Source organism: Vespa mandarinia, chromosome 4 (genome assembly GCF_050613455.1).
Source record: "Vespa mandarinia isolate Hongniang chromosome 4, ASM5061345v1, whole genome shotgun sequence".
NCBI lineage: Eukaryota > Metazoa > Arthropoda > Insecta > Hymenoptera > Vespidae > Vespa > Vespa mandarinia.
The window spans coordinates 8,632,184-8,654,080 of record NC_140813.1 but is presented as its reverse complement, the minus strand read 5'-3'; the positions used below and the strand labels follow the sequence as shown (position 1 = coordinate 8,654,080).

The window sequence follows — 21,897 nt, the reverse complement described above, 5'->3', positions numbered from 1 at the left end:
TACATACATGTGTATATGTGTGTGTATACTATGATTTGCTTTTCTAGTCGTTCACGAGTGGCGGATATATCGACCGTATCGTTGATATTGCGTCTCGTTGTAAAAAGATGAAGAAGATGAAAAGGAGAAGGAGGAGGTAGAAGAAGAAGAAGAAGACGTCAAAGAGAGGTGGAGAGTAAAAGGAGGAGACAGCCAAGGAGATAAGACCTTTGAATATAGCCGCAAGGTCAGCTTGGAATTGACCCCAGCATCCTGCCCGACTGAATTCGAGTTTAATGAATAACTATTGAATCCCGCCTCTATCGCTGCCAATAAGAGCAACATGACCGGCCACTGTAGCAGCAAGTCGAACGGAATGGAAGAAAATCGAGCGTGCCTCGTTTCTCTATTTATCATATATGATACCCAGAAAATTGATTAATATGCAACGTACCTACGATTTCATTATTACTCTCTGTCTTAAATGTATACACGTTTTCTTGCATACTTTCGTAACTTCGAAATTACGACTTACCAGTTTTTAATAGATATTTTCCTTTCCCGATGAAGATATTAAGATAATCACGCATATGCAGTATGTCATAACTCGAAATTTCCAAGAAAAGAGAAAGAGTTACGAAAGACTTGACGAAGAAGACAATACTGCGCCTGAAGGGCAGGATCTTTTTTTAAAGCTTCCTTCTGATCGAGCAGGTGCGTCACGAAGAGCCTCTACCCTTTGATCCTCTCTCTCTCTCTTTCTCTCTTTACCTCTTTCTTAAGGGAAAAAGAGGATGATCGAATTCGTGGAGAGAGATTCATCGAGATGGAAGACAAAGACAGGGAGATGAAAGGTAAGATGAAAAAAATACTAATAAGAAGGTTAGGAAATGAGAGTGATAGAGGGCTGGAGAAAACATAGTGAAGAAAAGACGGAAAGGTAGGGCGACGTTCAACGAGAGAGAGAGAGAGAGAAAGAGAGAGAAAAAGAGAGAATAATCTCTGTACGATGCTGAGGCATCAGTGCCATCGGTGTACGGAGCGAAAAGGCTAAGTATACATTTTATCCGTAACGTGTTCGCCATTACCCTACGACGCTGAGGCCACGGGCTAAGTAACGGCTCGTGAGGGTCGAGAACGGCCTCGTAATGCGATGTGTGTGCAGCATAAGTGGCCATCAGCCAACATAAACAATCGCCATGGTAAGTATATGGTGCGACGATCCTTTGCTCCTTCCCTCTCCAACCCTTTCTCTCTCTTCCTTTCTCTTCTTTCTTTTTTCTACTCCAGTCACTCGCTTCATCCTCTTCTTCTTCTTCTTCTTCTTCTTCTTCTCCCCCACCTCTTTCTTCTGCCACCACCGGTTTTCTCCGTAGAGCATCGATGGAATCCTGCGGGTTCCTTACGGGACGCACGCTACACAGGTTCATACTGCGAGAGGGCTCCATCGAAGTAGATGGTGCACCGTAATGGAGCCATTATCGCTGGATAACTTCATCATCGGTCATTGGCGTAGGCCGTACGCGACGTTGCCCTTCCATCGAACTCCATCGTCCGGAGTCTGGAGAATAAAAGAGAGAGAGAGAGAGAGAGAAAGAGAGAGGGAGAGAGGGAGAGAGAGAGAGAGGAGACTAAAGAAAAAAGAAAAAAGATAAAGAAGAAAGGAGTTGGATCATAAAATGAAAATCGATCCTTATTTTTTCTTTTTTTCTTATTTTTTCCACTTCCCTTTTTTTTTTCATTATTATTACCATCTCCTCTCCGCCATCTCACGATACGACCGGTCTTCCTTAGATCTTACATAGCATATTGAAAATTCTACGTAATTTAATGTATCCTCGTACTTACGTTACCGCAAAAATACAACGGTTCCTGGAAGAACGTCGTTTCACTCGACTTACATTCTTCGGTTCATTTGCTCGCGATATTCATGAGTGCATAAGGGCCACCTTCCCTTCCTCTGAGGCCCCGTTTCCACCTTACTTCTGCTTTTGACCTGGCCTTTTTTCTCTTTACGACCGATAATTGGAACGCCGGTCTCGATTCGAGACGGCTACGCGAGCTCGTACCGTGCGATTATCGGGCCGCATTTGTTAAAATCGCGCGAGCGAGCGAACGAGCGAGCAAGCGAGATGCGAGCGTCGCACGATCGGCCGATTCCCTTTCGCGGCACATTATCAACGCTCGGCTTTCTTGAGCAACGAACAAGTCGATGGTTGATCGCAAAAATAGTAAATGGGGGAGATGAATTATCTTAACTGCAAAGAAAGAGAGAAAGAAAGAAAGAAAGAAGATGATTTCGTTAATTCTTCAAGAATGAAAAGGAGAAGCGCGATGATGGAAATTACAAGGCTTGAACATCGAATGATCTTCAGCGTACGTCGCATCTTAAGTGATCTCCTCTCCTCGTTTTCACTCCCTCCCGTTCATTCAAAATAACCTCCTCCATAACTTTTAATATAAATCATTCGAACGATCTTTCTAACAAATCGTATCATAATGCAAAAAGAAACGTTAGAAGAAACAGGATGATGCTTTTTTAGTTCGAAACAAATTTCTCTCTCTTTCTCTCTCTCTCTCTCTCTCTCGGCCTTCTTTTCTCCATGAATTTGATAAATCGAATGCTGATAGAGTAATCTTCGGAAATCAGGATAGTGGCGTATCGTATCGCAGTTTAGCATAATTCGATACTTCGTAATCGGAAAACGACAGGTGCTCGTTCGGCAGATGACGTTGGGAGATGCTCTTTACCTCGCGGAGACTAAGCAAAGGAGGAACAGAAAACGAGAAAAAGAGAGAGGGAGAGAGAGAGAAAGAGAGAAAAAGAGAGAGAAAAATAGAGAAAGAAAAAAGGGAGCGTTGGAAAGAGGTTGAGAGGATCGTTGAGAGGCAACAACAAAACCGCGCGAAAAGTCACATTGCCTCTAACGACATCGATCCATCGAGGATGCCCGCTCCAACGAAGATTGACCACCTTCGATGGTAATGGGGCCCTGATTACAAAGTGCGCTACGTTCTGGACCAGCCCCCTCTTTATATCAATATCTCCCTTTTTCGATACGCAACGATGCACGTGCACGCACACGAACGCGATCACCTTATACGATACACATCCACATAATACCTTACATTTTTTCTACCTACTTCATCTTTGAATCATTTTTAACGAGTTTTATGTTAATCGTAGAAATTGTGATATTCATAAAAACGATGTTTTTGTATAATTAAAACAAAAGCGATTATGTTCCGTTGATTAATGTTCGTTATCACATTTGAGTATCAACTTGTAGCTATTAATTTATAACGTTTACAAAACTTTTTTATAATCGATCTTATAATCAAATAAAAAGTACAAACTGTTTATATATATATTTTTTTTTTTATATATATTATATTTATGTGTATTTATGTATATATATATATAAATAAATACACATATATATACATATACATACATTTATATATATATATATATATATATATATATATATACACATATATATACATATATAATATATTTATAATCAATTTCTGCGACTAATTTCTATGACTAATTTCTATGTTATATATATATCATAGATAGTAAGTACGTACATGCATTGGTGGATGGCAAACCTTCTTTTTCCTAATCGAGTATCTTCGTATCTTCGAGTTTGAAGATAGCTAGAAACGTCTTTCACACTTAAGAAAAGAAGGAAGATAGAGAGAAAAAAGAGACAGAGAGAGCTAGAAAGAGACAGAGAGAGAGAGAGAAAGAGAGAGAGAGAGAAAAGTTTAGAAGGAAAGAGCGAAGAAAAATGCGCTTCGAAATACACGATCCAATCCAAGGTGGAATTTCGTACGGTTAAACCTTATCCGATCGACTGTCTGTATTTTCGGTGCAAAAGCGTCCCTTCGGTACGCGAGTCCTTTTACTTTTCCTTCTTTCTCGATAGGATCGAGGAGGTACCTTCGAGAACGAGGGTTCGTGCAAGAAGAGGAAGAAAGAAAGAGAGAAAGAGAGAGAGAGAGAGAGAGAGAGAGAACAGGAGAGAAAGAAAAAGAGATAGAAACAGAAAAGACAGAGTCAGCACCACGGTGGCACCATTCGCAGGAGCAGCATGCCTGGCTGAAATAAAATGTATCGGGTATTTTACTTCCTGACACGGCATTGGTTAACCCGATGTTCCTCCTCCCAAATGATTCCTCGTCGTTCTTATTGGGTATGCGCCTTCCGTTCCACAACCTCTACACAGACTCTACAGCTTTATCCACAAAAATCCTCGCGCCTTTTCTCCACGATATCTGCGATGGGAAGACGATTTTCCATCTGGCGATACCAATTTCGAAATATTAGAGAACGATTGGCTAGATTTACCGATAAAATCGAGTCAATGGAAAATCGAAGTGATCGTAAAGATGTCGGAATCATGGATGAGTATTTATTTGGATTCATTTTTTTTTGGGATATTATTCAAGAAAGGAAATTAGATAGATATAAATAATTTCACCGGTTAAAAAGATTTAACGAATGAAAGTACGATAATAATTATTATCTATAGATTTATTTATTATCCAATTATTAATTCTATTAAAATAATCGATGAAACTTGAATATACGATCAAACGTTTATTGACGATACGATGAATCTCTCGAGTAACGTTTAGAAATGTTTAGCTTAGATTATATATAAGCTAAATCTGTAAAAAGATTTATGGATATATTTGTCGTTAACGTTTGAAATTCAAATTAAAGGAATTAAAAAAGGAAAATAGGAAAAAGAAACCATCTCAGCTTGCCGGAAATACATGAGAGAAGTCGGAATAAGAAGAAATCTTATCGCCCACACCTAAGCAGCGATAATGGATACCTCCGTTCGAGAATGGAGCATTCGTATATAGCCCAGAGGCAGCGGTGGTGGCGTTGGAGGAGGAGAATGAGAATGAGGATGAGGAAAAGGAGGTGGACGTCGAAGGGATGGGCCGGCTGGTCACTTTGAAATCTGGCGTGAACCGACGCTCGGACAAAACATACGCCGCGACGCCGCGGCGAGAGAACGTATAATAAGAGTGTGATTAGCATTATTTACGGCCGGTTAACTATTAACCCATAAATCAAAGCGGGACTACATTATTCCGGTTCCTCCATATATACCTACGTGTATATGTGCGTGTTCTGTGTACTTGCTTCTCTCTCTTCTCCCACCCCTTTTTCTCTATCTCTTTCTCTAACTCTCTTTCTTCTCCCATGGTCTCCACTCTGCCATCGTCGAGAGGAAAACGGTATGGTACGAAGTGTATAGTTCATAGATTGGCTTGGACGATAAGAGTCGACGATTCGAGACCAGGAAGAAAGAGAAAGAGAAAGAGAGAGAGAGAGAGAGAGAGAGATTCGCACCATAGACGAAAAAAAAGGAAGGTTGAAAAGAGAATAATGTCCGACCATTTTTCTAGTGATTTACTAGTATATACCGTTTTTTTTCTTCTTCAACACTTTTGCTTCTTTTTCCCAATTTATTTTCTCTTTCTTACGTCTGTCGTATTATGTTCATGTTGGATTTCGGATTTTTAAACGAATGAAAATGAAGACTGTGTTCAAAGTTCTTGCTTTTTTATTATCAGCTCCTTATTAAGCGCAAATGCTTTTTCATTTTTCTGTTTTTACGAAAAGTTAGAATGAACGTCATTCAATAAATAGAAAATCAGCATTTTTAGTTGATCATTTAATGGATCAATTGTGTGGAAATGTATTTAGAACATAAAAACGATAAGCAACAAATTGTTTTGACTAGCCATTTAATCAAAGATAAATTCAGTTCATTACAAATATATAGTCGAACTCTTAGTAATTAAGTTTTTAATTGCAAATATATCAATTTCAAAAACCTTACTCGGGTATCGTACTAGAGATAAATACGATAAGAAAAAAAATAAATAAAACGCAATGACGAAAGAATAAAAGGAGAAAGAAAAAAGAGAAAGAAAAAAGAGAAAGAAAAAAGAAAAGAAAAACGACGCGCAAAATTTAGAAATTCACCTAAGTATTGAACTCAGGTGGTGCGTTAAATAAATTCCCATAAAACAATGGCCATGTTGGAGCAGTAGCACGTTCCTTTTAATCCTGCCGCTCCGGGTTACGCTCTGTGCTGCGCATCCTTTTGCTGTTTGAGTATTCGAGACACGAGATCCTGCCAGTGGTACGTCATTCGCCCTGTCGCTAATCAGAACTAACCGTCGACGCGTGACCCGAATGTCGTATCAGCGAAACAAAGGCGTGAGACGGGTATGGACTAGGAGAGAGGGAAAAAGAGGGTGAAGATGAAACGTGCAAGAGACTGAGGAAAGAAACGAAAAGAATAAGAAGGAAGAGAGAAGAAAGAAGAAGAAGGAGAACGAGAAGAAGAAGGAGGAAAAGAAGAAGAAGAAGAAGAAGAAGAAGAAGAAGAAGAAGAAGAAGAAGAAGAAGAAGAAGAAGAAGAAGAAGAAGAAGAAGAAGAAGAAGAAGAAGAAGAAGAAGAAGAAGAAGAAGAAGAAGAAGAAGAAGAAGAAGAAAAAGAAGAAGAAGAAAGAGAAGAAGAAGAAGAAGAAGAAGAAGTGGTAGAAGCGTGGTCGCGGCCATCTTTGCATCTCTCTTTTAGCCAGCACCCTATCCGCACCCTCTTTATAGCCGTTCCTGCACGAGTAAGCTTCTCTTTCCTTCTCTCTCTTCTAGACACTTCCTCCTCTTTCTCTTCCTTCCCATTCTCCTTTAGTTCCAACCTTTTTGCTCCTATGTATCTTTCTCTCTCTCTCTCTCTCTCTCTCTCTCTCTATCTCTATCTCTTTCTCTCTCTTTGTCTCTCTATCTTTCTTTGTCTTTCTCTCTTTCTCTCTCATGTCTTTCTCCAGGCTCTCTTGTTTATGGAGACAATTTGACTTGCAAAGGGGACCACAAATTCGTGGTGACCCGCCTTGGGCCGCCAACATGGAGGAAGCCCGTGACAATAATTCTACGAAGGGTGAGAGAAAGAGAGAAAGAGAGGGAATACCAGGCGTTTGCTTATTCAGCCTGAATAATTTATTCGCAGACGTAGCGCGAAATAACGATTCCGATGCTTCCGCCATGAGACTTTCATGTCGTGAAAGAGAGGGATTTTTTTCTGTCGAAATCTCTTTCATTTGATCTTCCTTTCTCTGAAATGGTTGACCGATTACGTATTTTCTTTTATTTTCTTTCAATTTAACGATTGAATTTCCGATTATTCTTGCCAACCGGAAAATTTCACCGATCGATTTTAGCCATTCGGATCAATGGAGTGTTATCGAGAGAGAACTATTCATGAATTGAAATATCTCTAATGCCGTGTTTGGTCACGACCCCGGACTAACCGCCTATGACGTACGATCACTTTATCGTCGTTCGATTATAACGAGAAAAAGGCCATCCGGCCAATGATTCGAGTCGTCCAAGAAACGGGCGAAAAAAATCATATGGTTGAGAGGGTGAGGAGAGGAGGAGGTAAGGGGAGGAACGGAAGAGTTAGTAGATTAGAAAAGTGTTGGGGTTAAGAGAGTTCTTGTAAAAATACGCAGTAATTAAATCGATGTCGTTCTCTTTATGCGATACAACAGAAATCATATTTTCCGTCCTTGCTAAATTCTCTTTCTTTCTCTTTATCTCTTTGTCCTGCTTCTTATTTCTCTTGATTATCTCTGTGTACATGAAAACATTCACAAACGTTTAAGACCCACACACATACGCGAATCCGTGGTACGGCAAAAGCCTCGTAACGTGTATCTTTCTCCGAGCAATCTAACAGAGTCGCGGTGGCGCGATAAAGTCTCGAAGTAATTAGCTCGATGTTTACACAGTTTAGCGTTTCTCCTGTATCTTCGGCTCGCCTCCACCTCCAACACAGCACCTCAATTAAGTTACGGCGTACTTAATTAGTCGTCCGGGCTCTTAGCGTTAGCAAGAAGGTGCAACTGAATCGTTCTTGGCGATGATGATCAAGACGACCAACCAGTTTTGCCTCTATAATATAATCGACCATTGCAAAATCTTACTTCTTTCGCCATTAGTTTTTCCCAGATTTCCTCATTTCTTTTCTTTTTTTTTTTTTTTTTTTTTTTTTTTTTTTTTTTTTATTGTTATTCCATTATAATCAGATTTAAATTTGGAAATTACAAGAGTAATAGATATTTATCTCTTTGGTATTTTAAAGAACATTGCAATGTAATGAGCAAACAGGACGTGTCGTTCTAGAAAAATTTTCGAGGAGTACTTTATTCATCGGAAGTCTCAACACGAAGAGACAGTTCTCAGCGACGACTCAAGAGAGCAAGTATCTACGTAAGAGAAATTGGAGTGAAGAAGAGGGTAAAGAAACATGAGAGAAAGAAAGAGAAAAGAGAAGACTGGTGAGTGCCTAATTTACACAGCCGCCACATTCCCTGGAGCCTATCTTCCTCTCGCTTCTTCCTTCGTATCTTTCTTTTTCTTTTTCTCTCTCGCTCTCTCTTTGGCTCAGGCTCCATCGTTGGTGCAGCATCGTCGGAACTTTGCCGACGATTAAAACGGTTTAGTAATTAACTAGGTCTCCTCACGTTTCGTGGTAACAGTTGCCAAGCCACCTTTCCCACCTTTTTCGCCTACCCCTTCCTTCCACCTTTGGAAGCATACATAGTCTCTCTATCTCTGTCCTTCCTCTCTTGTCCTCTTCGTCGCGCATATTTAGGGGGTCGCTTGGTTAGGGGTTGCCCGGGCAACCACGTCGGGAAACCCTCTATCGTTGCCACGGCAACCACTGCTACTCCTTCATCTTAGCCTCTTACCCTCCGAACTCCTTTCGAGTTTCACGGGAGATTCAATTCGTGAGAGAGCGAGAACGAATCGACTGAGTGGAAAGAGGGAGACGATCTGCTCGCGAAAAGGTAAAGTAGAAAGAGGGATGGAAAGGATACGAATGGAAGGCCAACGATGAGGACCGCTCGACGATGGCGTTTAATGTCCTGAATAGAGATCGAAATCTAATTCTGATGGAACGACATCGGTGAATCCAACGTTCCTTTTTCTTTTTTCCTTTTTCTTTTTTCCTTTTTCTTTTTTATTTTTTATCATTTTATTGATAAAATTGCATTACTTTAAATTTGCTTTAATTCAATTACAAATTTTATTATAATATCAAAGAATCTAATATATAAATCGTTAAATCGAATTTTAATGATACCGATGTTCAAAATAAATAGTATTTTCCAACAAATAAATAAAGACATTTTTTTTATTAAAATTTGTCTTCGTCATAAAAATTTTAACCTAGAATTTTACTGGTATTTGACTGGAGATCGAGATGATGAATGACGAGGATACTTAAAATTCTTTGGGATAGTATCAAATTAAGAAGAGATCTAGAAGTTTGTCCTCTCGAAGGAGGAGAAAGAGGAAGAAGTCGAAGCACGAAAGAACGTGGAAAGTCGTCGCTTCACTTGGAGTAGCATGAGAGAAAAGGGTACGGTGTCGGATATTGCGGCGAATACGGGGTTATGAAAAATTGATCGAGCGCGATATCTCTCATGTTTAGGCGGATACGTTGAAAGAAGCAGGACACGCGCGGACCATAGATCACGAAGAGGCTACGCCGGCTCTCTCCGAACCGTGCTTTAATATAAAACTTAAATAACGATACGGTAGCGTCATGGTGAAAATGGGAAATAATCTTATGAATAAGTTCTTCCCTCGAGGGCGTGCTTCACCGGCGCTCAGCTGCTCTTGTGTGTGCGCTCGCGCCCATAAACTTTTCGAGAATTTCTTCGTATATTGAGAGGAAGAATGAGAAGATCCCGTCTCGGTGGAAGAATTTTAACGCTCGCACGATAATGTCGATTCTCATTAAACTATAACATACGATCTGAGTGGATATATGAAAATGTCCGAAAATTTACCAGGCAATAGACAAAAAAATCCAAAGGAAGAACATTCTCCAATACGTGTGTATATATATATATATATATATATATACATATATATATATATATATATATATATATATACATATATATATATATCGAAAAAATTGAAAAGATAAATACAATTAATTTGATTGTAACATAAATCAAAAATTAAAGATTTGTGAAATGAGTTAAGACAGATTTCGACTGTCAATTTGTTAAAAATTAAATCGACCGTTTTTCTTTAAACGCTGGAATAAACATCAATTATAAAAGAAAATAATGCAATGTACAAATTGGATACTGACAGGATAACTGATCACAATAAAACTTTAATAGGTAGAACGTATGAAAGAATGCCTTTGACGAGTCTTCTTCGAAAGACTAGATAGAAGCTATGATCGAGCTGCTTGGATCAGGACTAACTTGGCGTCACGCGCTAAATAACTTTGCTAACAAGGTGCTGCCGCCACTGTAAAAAGATTACGTAAGCGGTAATGGCCGCCGGCTCCTCCTAAATTTGAGAATGGAGCGTTCTTGTGGAGTGAGCGAGATAATACGAAAGAAGAAGATAGAAAGAAGAAAAGAAACGAGAGAAAAGAAGAGAGAGAAAGAGAGAGAGAGAGAGAGAGAGAGAGAGAGAGAAAGAGGCAAGGGACAATTTAAAGCGGGAGAAAAGGAGAAGAGGGATGGAAGAGTAGCAAGGAGGAGTAAGTCGGGATCGTGGCGGGAGTTAATTTTAATTTCCTAATTTTTCCCACCCCGTGGGCTAAGGTAATTCCGTCCCCAGAAGAGAATAGATGTAATTACTTAACGCCTTCGAACTGGGAGTTCTGCTCTTATTAAAAGAGGATCGCGCCCACGGGGTTAGAGGGGCGGAAGATACGCCCATATTGGAGTGAAGGAAGAATGGAAGGAAGGAAGTAGAAGGGGCTAGGGGATGAGGATTTACCAGCGAAGTAGGAGAAAGGAGCGAGGTTAGAGTGTCATTACGATAGTAGTTTGACTTATTATATCTTTGGCTCTTCTCTGTAATCGATCGATGAAAGATCATTCGTCGATCTAGGATCACTTTGGAAAGCTTTAGATATCAAGGATCTTCGATAATATCTGTCATTCCTCTTAGCTAAACCCGCACTCGTTCCGTAATCAGAGTTCCGAAGCGTGGAATATTTAATAGAGATGCCACGGGGTCCAGCTTGTGGATGGAATTAGAGGGTAAGTTCAGTGGCATATCGGGTGACTTGGCTAGACTCGCTTGAGTTGGTGAGGGAATGAGTCTAGGGGTAGCTCAGTGAAGCGCGCGCGTGTGTGGGCAGGGAGGAGCCATCTTGCGGCCGCTTTCAGGGCAGCCGCCAATTGATTCGTCCCCACCAAGGGTCGAGCGTGAGCAAGGAAGGGGCGTCGATTCAATTCGAGGGCAAAAAAAGCTCCCCGTGGGCGTTGCCGAGCGAGTAATCCGTGACTCCGGATTGGTAGACGATATCGTGGTATCCGCGAGGCCGACAGTGGGACGGCCAATCCACATCACCTTGGGTGGAAACCCAAACCAGTTTTGGTTAGGCGAACAGAGGGGAGCTCCGTTTACTCGAGTCTCCGGGCAGATAGTGCTGTGCCGTTGGCTCGTGCCGTAGTGGGTCTCAACAACAACTGACAGCTCGACTTACCGAGCAAGGATTCCCTGGAAAATCGGCGAGTTTCGCGTTTTATATCCAATCGACGATTTTTTTTTTTTTAATTTAGCCCAAACCATCAAAACTACGGTTTTGATTTCTTTTCTTCTGAGGAATACCTTGAGGGCCACCTAACATGGACGAAAGTGTCGCGTTGACGTTTATTGTTTGGAAAAGACAAAGATAGTGTTAGTGACTCTTCCCTAAATCGTCAGGATCCGGTGTTGACAGCAATGCATGAAATTCTCGCTGTTTGGTTTTGTTCAGGACCTTTGCCAATCTGTGTTGTCAGTGGAATGACTAAAAGGAATGCTGAAGTGTCAATGGATTCATTGTTATAATTTTGTCATTGTATCTTATCGATCCTTTATTCCTAGATCGACCGACGTCTAGTCTATGAATCGAGAAAGTACCAAAGCATAAAAAGGCTAAAAAGGTTTCTCGGTAAACTCGATCTCTTGTCGCCGGTATTTTCCTTATCGTGACACCTGACGTATGCCATACACGACTCGTGCGTGCTACGATACATCTACGCTTTACATAGTAAACGTTTTTTTCAGATATGCTTGATAATTAATGAAAACATCATAATACTTATCGATAAGGTCGCATGGTTTAACTCGCACTATCCGACGGACAGTGGATATAGCGTCGAGACACGCGGTTGGTTTCTGTTGTTTATTTTTTTTTTATTTCCACAAACGTTCTATCGAATCTCTGTTCCCGAAAGACTATGCCAAAATATTTTCATATCATATCGTATCGGAGCTTGTGGAAATGATCGTATAAGCTTTGTCGACGGATGGATCAAGGGAGAATCGGAAAATGTGATCGAAAAGGCCTCAAAGAGAGAACATAAAAAGAATATCCAATTCTTGAATATTCCTTTGATGAGAAAAGATTGAGACCTCTCCGCAGGAGAGAAGATCAATCATCGAGCTGGTACCAAACATGGTCCTGGAACCAGGAGGCGGTTTGTCCTTTCCTTTGCCTCCTGGTAGCGGGTCTACTGCATCCGGCGGCTCGCTTCTGGCACCGGCCAGATTATTTCAAAGAGCGACACCAGTCTTCCCGTTCCATCTTACGGGATGGCCACCTCATCATCCGGTTCTTGGGCAGGTCCAAAGCCAAGTTCAACAGACGATGCAGGCCCAGCATCAGGCAGCTGCAGCGGCTGTCAGATTTCTCAGTCATCATCATCCTCATCATCCTCATCCTGCTTTAGGAAATCATCCGTTGGTACCGACGATCACCGGTCATCATCCGGCAGCTCATCATCTTCATCACAATGCAGATCATGGCGATGAGGATGATGAGAAAAAAGGTACGGTTCCTAATATTTGTAGTCTCTTTTAACTAGTATTTCTCTTCCTTTCATAATATTCATCTTAATCAATAGCTATCGTTCGTAATCAACGGATTCCAGCAATGTGTGTGTAATAGTCTGGCAGGCTAATATCATAGTTATCTCCGAGAGAAAAGGAAAAAAATCTTCTCTCGAAAGGCGGATCAAAAAGTGGTCTATTGGGAGTGTTGTAACGCGGTCAATCATAAGATCGTTCCTGACGAGCCCTTGGGATCGCTTACAAGCTTAGACCCTATCCGCAACGCCCTTTTTCGACTCCCTATTCAACACAGAAGTCGAGCCAAAATCACGTTCCGTGCCGGCGGAAAATCCGTAAGACGATTGAGGGTGGAAATCTGTTTTTTACGTGATCTCATTCATATACCTAACTCGTGTTTATGCTTGAAAGGGTGCGCCACTTAACTATACTGTTTTAAACATTCTGTTCGTCGGCATCAGTCAACTTATGAGCGTTTACTTTTTTATTTTTTCTTTCTTTTTTGCTTATTTTTCTTGTTTTCTTTTTGTATAATATGATGTCAATTCTTCTTGTCTTAATTATTGTTTCATATTTAAAAGTGTTTATTACAAATAGTATTTAACTCAGGTAGATATGTACGTACATAAATTTTTCTAAGTTTATCGATGGAACGTGAAGTTTTCGACGTGTTTCGTTACGATGACATTATCGTCAGTATTTAGAATAATAATATAACAAACGTGCACGGCTGCGTGACTTGGCACTACTTTTGAATTTTGCTGCTTGAATACGTGTTATCGTTATTTTACATTGAATTTATATCATAGTTTTTTACTAGAAATATTTTTTCGTTTTTCTACGACACATTTAGATAGGTACTTACATATATACGATCACAAATGAGCTACCGATAGAAAGACAGAGAGCAAGAGCGAGAGCGAGAGAGAGAGGGAGAGAGAGAGAGAGAGAGAGAGAGAGAGAAAGAGAAAATGAGAATTTTAAAAAGAAAAGAAAAAACATTGTAAATATATACGTTATCAGAAATGACAATTTTTAAAAATGTAAATAATCGTATATATTTCAGTGTAATACGTTTACTGCATTGCCACTATGGTTTAATCGTTATCATTCTAATTAATGTAACACGCGTTGAGACGTCAGGTAAGTTGAAATCGTTGCCGCTCTTCTGGGATCGAGTTTTGCAAAAGTCTCGTTTACATAATTAGTTCAACGGCTATGCTTGCTGTCAGCATCGCGTGCGTGAGCTCTACTCGACCGTTATTCTTCTACCTAAGTTATTTTTTCTTTCCGCCTTCAACTATATCGTTTTCTTTTCTCGTTTTTCAAAAGTTGTATTCCACCGATCTGAATGTTATCAGTAAAACTCTGAATCTCGTACACATATTTTATGTATTTTTATTCGAATTTTCGATAAGTTTCAATCGATTGGAACCGTTTGAAAAAGAAGAAAAAGAAAAATTGTTGTTGCATACATTTTATTTCTTTAACGTTTGAAATAATTATAAAAACGAAGAAATTAAGCGATTAATTATTTGCCATCAATAAGTGCTTTAAATAGAATCGATAAAAAATGTTTGTATCTTTTTACTTCATTAAACAAAACATTTATCTCAATTAAGAGTAATTCGATTGGATAAATATTCTTATTGAAGGAATTGCAAAACCTTTCGATGTTCTTTGGGCTTGCATAAGCAAAAAAATGTCGCAAATACTGATAATATCGTGAAAGGCCCATTTATTTTGAATTTCCCGCTTTTAACAAAAGAGAGGAGAAAGAGAAGGGAACTTTACATTCCGTTTAACTTCTCTTGACGCTTCTTCTGTCTGTTAACCCTACCACGTCGGATCAACATTTTTTTGTTAAGTAGCCTAATATACCCTTCTTCGCTCAGTCTTTCTAATCGTAAAATAATGGCTGGATTCTCAATACGGTAATGCCTGAGAAAAAGCTTGGTGCCGTTCTCGCAGCTTTTCTCTTTTATTTATATTTTCTTTTTCCTTCGTATTTCGCAGAAGACATAATATTTATTAAAGAAAACTAGCAGAAGGCTATCATATATCTGCTATTTTAGACGTTTTAACAAAGTGGTGACAAAAAGTTAATAGGTTGACATAAAGGAGATTAAACCAATTAGGAGGAGGATTGAAGTTGTCACAAATTTTTGATCAATATAAAACATTGTGAAATTTTTACAAATGATGGGAAATAAAAAGTCAAAAGACGAAAAGATGAAGATGAAGACACAGGTATGAAAAAGAGAAAGAGAGAAAGAGAGAAAGAGAGAGAGAGAGAGAGAGAGAGAGAGAACGAGAAGATAAAGATAGAGAGAGAGAGAGAGAGAGAGAGAGAGAAAGGGTCATAGTCGTGGAACAAAAGGACAAACAAAACGTACGGGCTCCGAGTAATAACTTAATTTAAACTAAACTACAGTTTAATAATTCTCGGGCTGGCCTGGCCGTAGAAGATGCAGCGGGCAACCAGCAATTTCAGAGCCGCCGTTAACTGCCGGTCGTTAGTCCCTTTTCAAAACTTCTTTCTTTCTTCCACCGTCCGCCTTCTCCCAGCCCTATGTCTCCTCTCTCTCTCTCTTTCTCTCTCTATCTTTCTTATTTTCCCTCTCTCTTCATTTCTCTCTTTCTCTTTCTCTCTCTCTCTCTCTTTCTCTCTCTCTCTCTTTTCCTTCTTTGGAAATACGTTCGTTCTCTTTTCTTTTTCTTCTTCTTCTTCTTCTTCTTTTCTTCTTCATACTTCTCTTCCTTCCACCTTTACCCTCATCCACTCTTCTTATTCTAACTACTACCATAGCGATCACCAATACCGCCGTCTCTTCTATTCGGTCACGAGCTAATTTTCGAACGTGGTTTGCGTGCCACGCTGTGAATTTCGCCACGGGCCGCTAGAAATACTCGCACCACGACCGACAAATTGAATCGTCTCGAAGGTTAATCTTTAAAAATTTCCATACGAATCAGATTGTAGATTTGTCCAGCCTCGATAAATTGTTTTTCTTTATTCTACATTGGATCTATGATCTATTAGCTATTTTGTGTTTTTTTTTTTTTTTAAATAGCTAAATATGCGCGCACGTACCCGAGTGTGTGTGTGTGTGTGTGTTTTTTTTTTCAACTTTTTTTTTTAATGATTTTTCCATATCTCTAGTTTTTTAAAACATATTAATATTTTAATGTAATGTATAAATGCGTTCTTTTTTTTTTTCCTCAAATTTGAAGATAGATCTTTCTTTCAATAGAAGCATTCTTAATTTTTCCAAGACACACTAATATCAATACAATCTACAGCTCATTAAAATGAATAATGATTTTTCGAGGATTAATTTATCTTAATTTCATTACCTGAAAACATATCGTTTCGATTTCAGAGAATCTTCACTTTGTCATGTTCCACTACGAGCGTCGTTATCTCCTTCGGTCCACGAGAGCGTGAAAAAAGAGATTCTGTATCGTATTTCCCCAAGGATCCAATAATTAGTCTCTGGGGTTTGGTCCCTAGAGAGAACTAAGAGAAAATCGACAGCTTATAAGCAAAAACTATGCCGGTCTTATTATCGCTTCGCACAAGAGCAACGAAGCCGTTCTTATCTCTTGTCCTCGCACGATCTTCTTAGCCTACATCTCTTGTCCTCGACATTTCTTTTATTTTCCTTCTCTCTCTCTCTCTTCCTCTCTCTCTCTTCCTCTCTCTCTCTCTCTCTCTCTTTCTCTCTCTCTCTCTCTGTCTCTCTGTCTCTCTCTATTCGGCTGCTTCGTTTTTTTGCTTCCACTCGAAATCGAATCGATCATCATTCGTTATACACGAGAGACTTTATTTTTTCTTTTTACATCTTTCTTTTTTTTTTCTTTCTTTCTTTTTGCTTCTTTCCTAGCTTGTATAAAAACATTCAGGCAATATAATATCTACCCATAGAATTGTCAAAAACACTAATAAAAATAGTTACGTCACGAGGAAATTTTTTCATACTATTATATCATATCTTTATTATGATTTATTTGTCTTCGATTCTTTCGTATCTCTTCGTTCTCAGTAGGGGGAAAACATTAATTAAATAGTTTGAATTACGATAATGGCGCGGGGTTAGTCGGCGAGAAGAAGGAGGTAGAAACGAAAGAAAAGGAGGAAGAAGAGGAGAAAAAGAAAAAGAAGAATGAAGCGAGTAAGATACGGCTGACAGACTATAAATACGTCATATTTATATGCTCCGCTAATTGTCTTGGACGATAGGAATCTCCCTTTTATTACTTTTCGAGTTATTTCTCCCGCAAATTCAGCGACTCGTGCCGACTCTCTCTCTCTCTCTCTCTCTCTTTTTCTCTTTGTCTCTCTCCTTTTTTGTTTCACCTTCTCTCTTACCGTCAGAATATAATTTCTTCTTGGGTAACATTATTTCAGAAATTTGTTCGCAACAACGACCAATTAAAGTCGGACAAACTTTATGAGGAGATACGAAAGATATATAAATATTAACAAAACAGCATTATCTAATTGTAATAGAAAATATGGCGAAGAAGATGATTGTAGTTGTAATATGAATATTGGATATATTTTTATTCCTTTTTACGAAAGTGAAATCTTGAGGGGAAAGAAATCATTGGATTATTTTAAATCTCGTATTTTGAATATTTCTCGAATTCAAACATTACATTAACGGGGTTATCAATAGATAGATATTTAGGTACTCCGAATTGAAAAGAAATTCCGTCGATGTTAGTGATGCGAGTAATACACCGGAAACTTTGGCGTAAAAGAGAAAAAGAAAAAGAGGAAATGAGAGAAGACGTATTTCTGGAAAAAGCTGTCTTGTCGGAAAAGTAATTACGGTAGAAGCATTTATCATGAATTCCCGTTTGCGGCTGTCTAGCGGTTCGCAACTTGAACGTCTAGGAATCGTTTGTCGTTTATCACGATCATTCTAAGACGATCGAGAGATCTATCGATAATAATATAAATAATTACAGTTATTATCGTTATTATTGTTATTATCATCATCATCATACTTATTTTAGCGAGAAGAAAAATATTTCAACGACAGCTCGTTAATTATATTTTTTATTTTTTGATGGAAGGTGCCTTACGAGTGAAAAAGAAAGAAGAATGTAATACATATTTTGTTCAAGTATGCGAAAAAACAATTATTGGGCCAAAACGGGCGGTTTTACCATTATCCGCTTCGTTAGCATGTCTTTTCCTTTCCATTTACGATAGTCGGTACGATAAAAGGTGAGCTACGTTAAAAGTACATGTACTAACGAGCGTATACTAATGGCTGACAATAACCTGGTAATATCTTACAGTCGAGGATATCTTACGTAGAAAACAATGTAGGAACATATATACCTTGTGATAAGGAATGGAGTATGCAGAACTATTATTCGAACAAATTAGAGACATGCTATATGTGTAATAAATGTGTTAGTTATTAAAAAATTTTCCGTTATTTTGTACGATTAAAATAAGATATGGAAAATGGGACGGTGATAAATAAAAATTACCCTGCAAACGAACGATTCTATATTATTCAGGAAGAAACGGATTTCATAGTGTTAACATTTGCATTCGTATCGCATCTAAACGAAAAAAAAAATGGAAAGAAAAGAATGATTGTGAATTAAGGTAAGAAAACAAAGAATAAATGGTAATTTACGTTAAAAAGACAACAAATATTTGTTAGCGTACATGTTGATGCTAAGATTCTCATAAAATATCAGCATTTGGTAACCGTAAATGAAATTAACACATTCGACAAGTTTATAATCAATTTGATTGTAAATTCGATGAAGACAGAATCGATGAGGTAATTAATGTCAACGTATTTGTTGTCTCTCTATTTGTTTCGATACATCTAAATCAACACACGTAGAGATATTTATTATATTTTTCAAAAAGGAACTTGGTGAAATTTAGCCGTAGGCGAAACGTATGGCTCATACGAAGATTACGATAATATTTCGATTTAACGAAATCATTTGTAAAAGGTATACTAAAAGATATCGATTATCTCTTTGAAAAGGACACCTGTCGGTCGTATGTTGTCAACTTTTATATTTATTACTTGATCCGTTAGTTTCATAGATATATTAAAGATAATTAATATTGAGGATAAAGGATCATGGTACGTACATATGGTACACATAAACTGAGTTTGAAAGACAAGAAGCACAATTTTTAGAAGGATCTATCATCTAGAATAATGATTTGTTTAAATCATAAAAGTTGATTGGGGCGCATTAAGTTATCAGGATTTAAAAATTGTGTAGTAAAATAAATCTAATCATAGAGTTTAATGAGTTTAGTTACCAGTCTATGGAAACATACTTTGTATATTTTATATATAATAATGTATCTACTTACATAATGTGTTTATTATATTTTGTAATTATATAAAATTATATAAAATAATATATCTATGTTAAATTATTTCAACATACAAAGGGTGAATTTTATTATTGTATATTCCAAAAGTAACATACTTTATAATACTTGTTTGAATTGCATTTTTGAATCACTCAGGTATCTTAAATGTTTCTATTTAAATCTTCATTATTTAACGAAACATGAACTCGTAACAAGTTATATTACTCAACCTGTATTGTGTATGTTAGGACAGGCAAGGATTATTTCTCTAACTTGTCCTAAAGGAGCCCTTCGCACGATTAAGAGAAGCCGCTAAGCAATTACGTCGTCTGTTTCGTGGATTCGTACGTCGCTCTACGAGAACCTTACAAATGATTCCGTTAAATGGACGCGAATCGCTTGTCGCTTATCATCATGTCTTCTTCAACACAGACAGACAGACAGATGCACACATACACAAACATACACATATGTGTATACGCGTATCCACGTAGATACATACGCTCTCGAGCGAGAACTCTACGAATTTCATGCGAAATCGCCGGTAAAATTTCGCCAACGGCTCACTCTGCTTGCCACGCTCACTGATAATTAAAATTGTTATTTATTGCATCGGCCCTAATCGTCCCGCCGCCTCTTGCGTAACGAGCATTAATTAGCCTCTGTCGGATTACCGCACGCTGTGCGTCGAAGCAGACACTCTTCCGAGCTCTCATAGACATGATATTTCTTTTTTTCTTTCTCTTTTTTTTCTTTTTTTTCTTTTTTTTTCCCTCTTCGTTTTTTCTTTTCATTTTTTATTGTTCTACATTTTGCTCTCTCCCTCTCAATTGTATATCTTTCATCTTCTTTCGAAAAATTCCAAAGAATTGATCCACTAAACGATTGGCTCAATTAGTTTTTCCTTCTTTTTCTTATCTTATTATTATCCTATTACAAATTATATATTTGCTTTATGATTTATAATTAACTTTTCTTACGTTAACCGAGTCGTGCGTAATTGCACATCAATTAGAAGATTTTCAAAAAAAAAAAAAAGGAAAAAAAGAGAAAAAAAAGAAAAAATAGAGAAAAAAAAGAAAAAATATTCAATTTACCTAGTTGTATTTTATCATGTTCATATAAATTGACTCGAGTTTATCTCACTACAGAGACATTTAATTTTTTAGAACTCAAGGCGAAAAATGAGAGAATTAAAATTCATGTTACAGTGCTTCTGAAAACGATTAATCTTGTTGATAATTTTACTACATATAGAATATCGTTAGTCCTTATCTTTTTTTCGAAAATTTTAAGGAAAATTGAAGCATAATGAAATTAAAGATATTTTTCGTTTACCTCGTTCGAGTTTTTTTCTTACAATGATATATAATTAACTTAATCGTTGACGCCAGTCGAATCGCTTAGAAAGGTTAGCCATAGGAAATTAATTTACGCCACATAATCTATCTGTCTATCTAGAAATATACTTACTCGATGTTCTTATCTCGCTTAGGGTAGCGTATAATTAAAATTATTAAACCAGGTAGAAAATATCTCGCTTGTGTTCAACTGTAACTCACCTTTAAGGATAAAAGTCAAGATAGGCCGTGAGTTAAATCCTCTTCAAAGAAATCTATGATCAATTCGATGTCACAAATTAGTTTCAGTATCGTCGACATAACCGATAATCCTTTATAACATTTTCAATATTCACGCAATACAATGTGAAATTTACAAAATTTATAGTTATTGCTTGATGTTTTCGTTATTTTTTATATAAAAGTGAAAATAATCATAATAATGTACGTTTCGTACATTAAGTAATTTTACTGAAATTGTAATAATTCTCATAGAAAGAAGGAAAGAGAGAGAGAGAGAGAGAGAGAGAGAGAGAGAGAGAGAGTTACGTAGTGACGTATTTCACAGTATTTTTTTAACGTTATCATTTAATATCACATTTAATATTATTCTGATAAAAATCGAATAGAATAGAGATACGTTATTTTTCAATAAATACCCTGGCCACGTGAGAATACGTAAAGACGAGTACGAGAATAGAAAGATAATAATCGTAGGCGCGAATAAAGACGAAAGGGAATTCGATTCCAATCGGTCGTTTAAAACAATCGGCCGACTAAGCCTGGAAAAGATCCGTCGGAGATCTCACGCGACGACGGGAGTATAATATCGTAGGGCAAATGACATGCCGCAAGAGTAACAACCCGTGGTTAGTAATTAGGGGTTGTGAGCGAGTAAGCAAGTAAGCGAAAGAAAGAGAGAGAGAGAAAGAGGGAGAAAGAGGGAAAAAGGGAAAGGGTTGTGCGCGTGAGGGCCGTGTTCACGGCATGCAATTTCTCTTTTTTTATTGGCGGCAAAACGCGATCGAGCACGAGCCGACGAAGGAATTATTCCTTCCTTGATAAATTCGCGCCCAAAGAATTGTTAATTAACGATCGATCCAAGAAAATTCATTCAGTTATTAGATAAATTTCAGAAGGAAATAATGACGGTTACCTTCGATTTAAGATCATCTTTTAATTCCACATATTAAAATTGTTTCTAACATTATGAAATGTACCTAATAAATATTCTTCCGGTAGGCGTGATCCGCCGCATAAAAATTGACATTGTCGGTTCTCTT

General features: G+C 38.0%; 1 protein-coding gene across 1 annotated transcript in view; it reads left to right on the top strand.

Annotated features, from left to right (window-relative positions):
- The first annotated feature begins 11,494 nt into the window (after positions 1–11,494).
- LOC118443014 (uncharacterized) overlaps positions 11,495–21,897 on the top strand; it is a 28,382-nt gene continuing 17,979 nt past the window's right edge. The window contains exon 1 of the mRNA XM_035869413.2: positions 11,495–12,882. Within this exon, the coding sequence (XP_035725306.1) occupies positions 12,510–12,882 (373 nt within the window). The 5' untranslated portion in view covers positions 11,495–12,509. The remainder of the gene's footprint in view (positions 12,883–21,897) is intronic.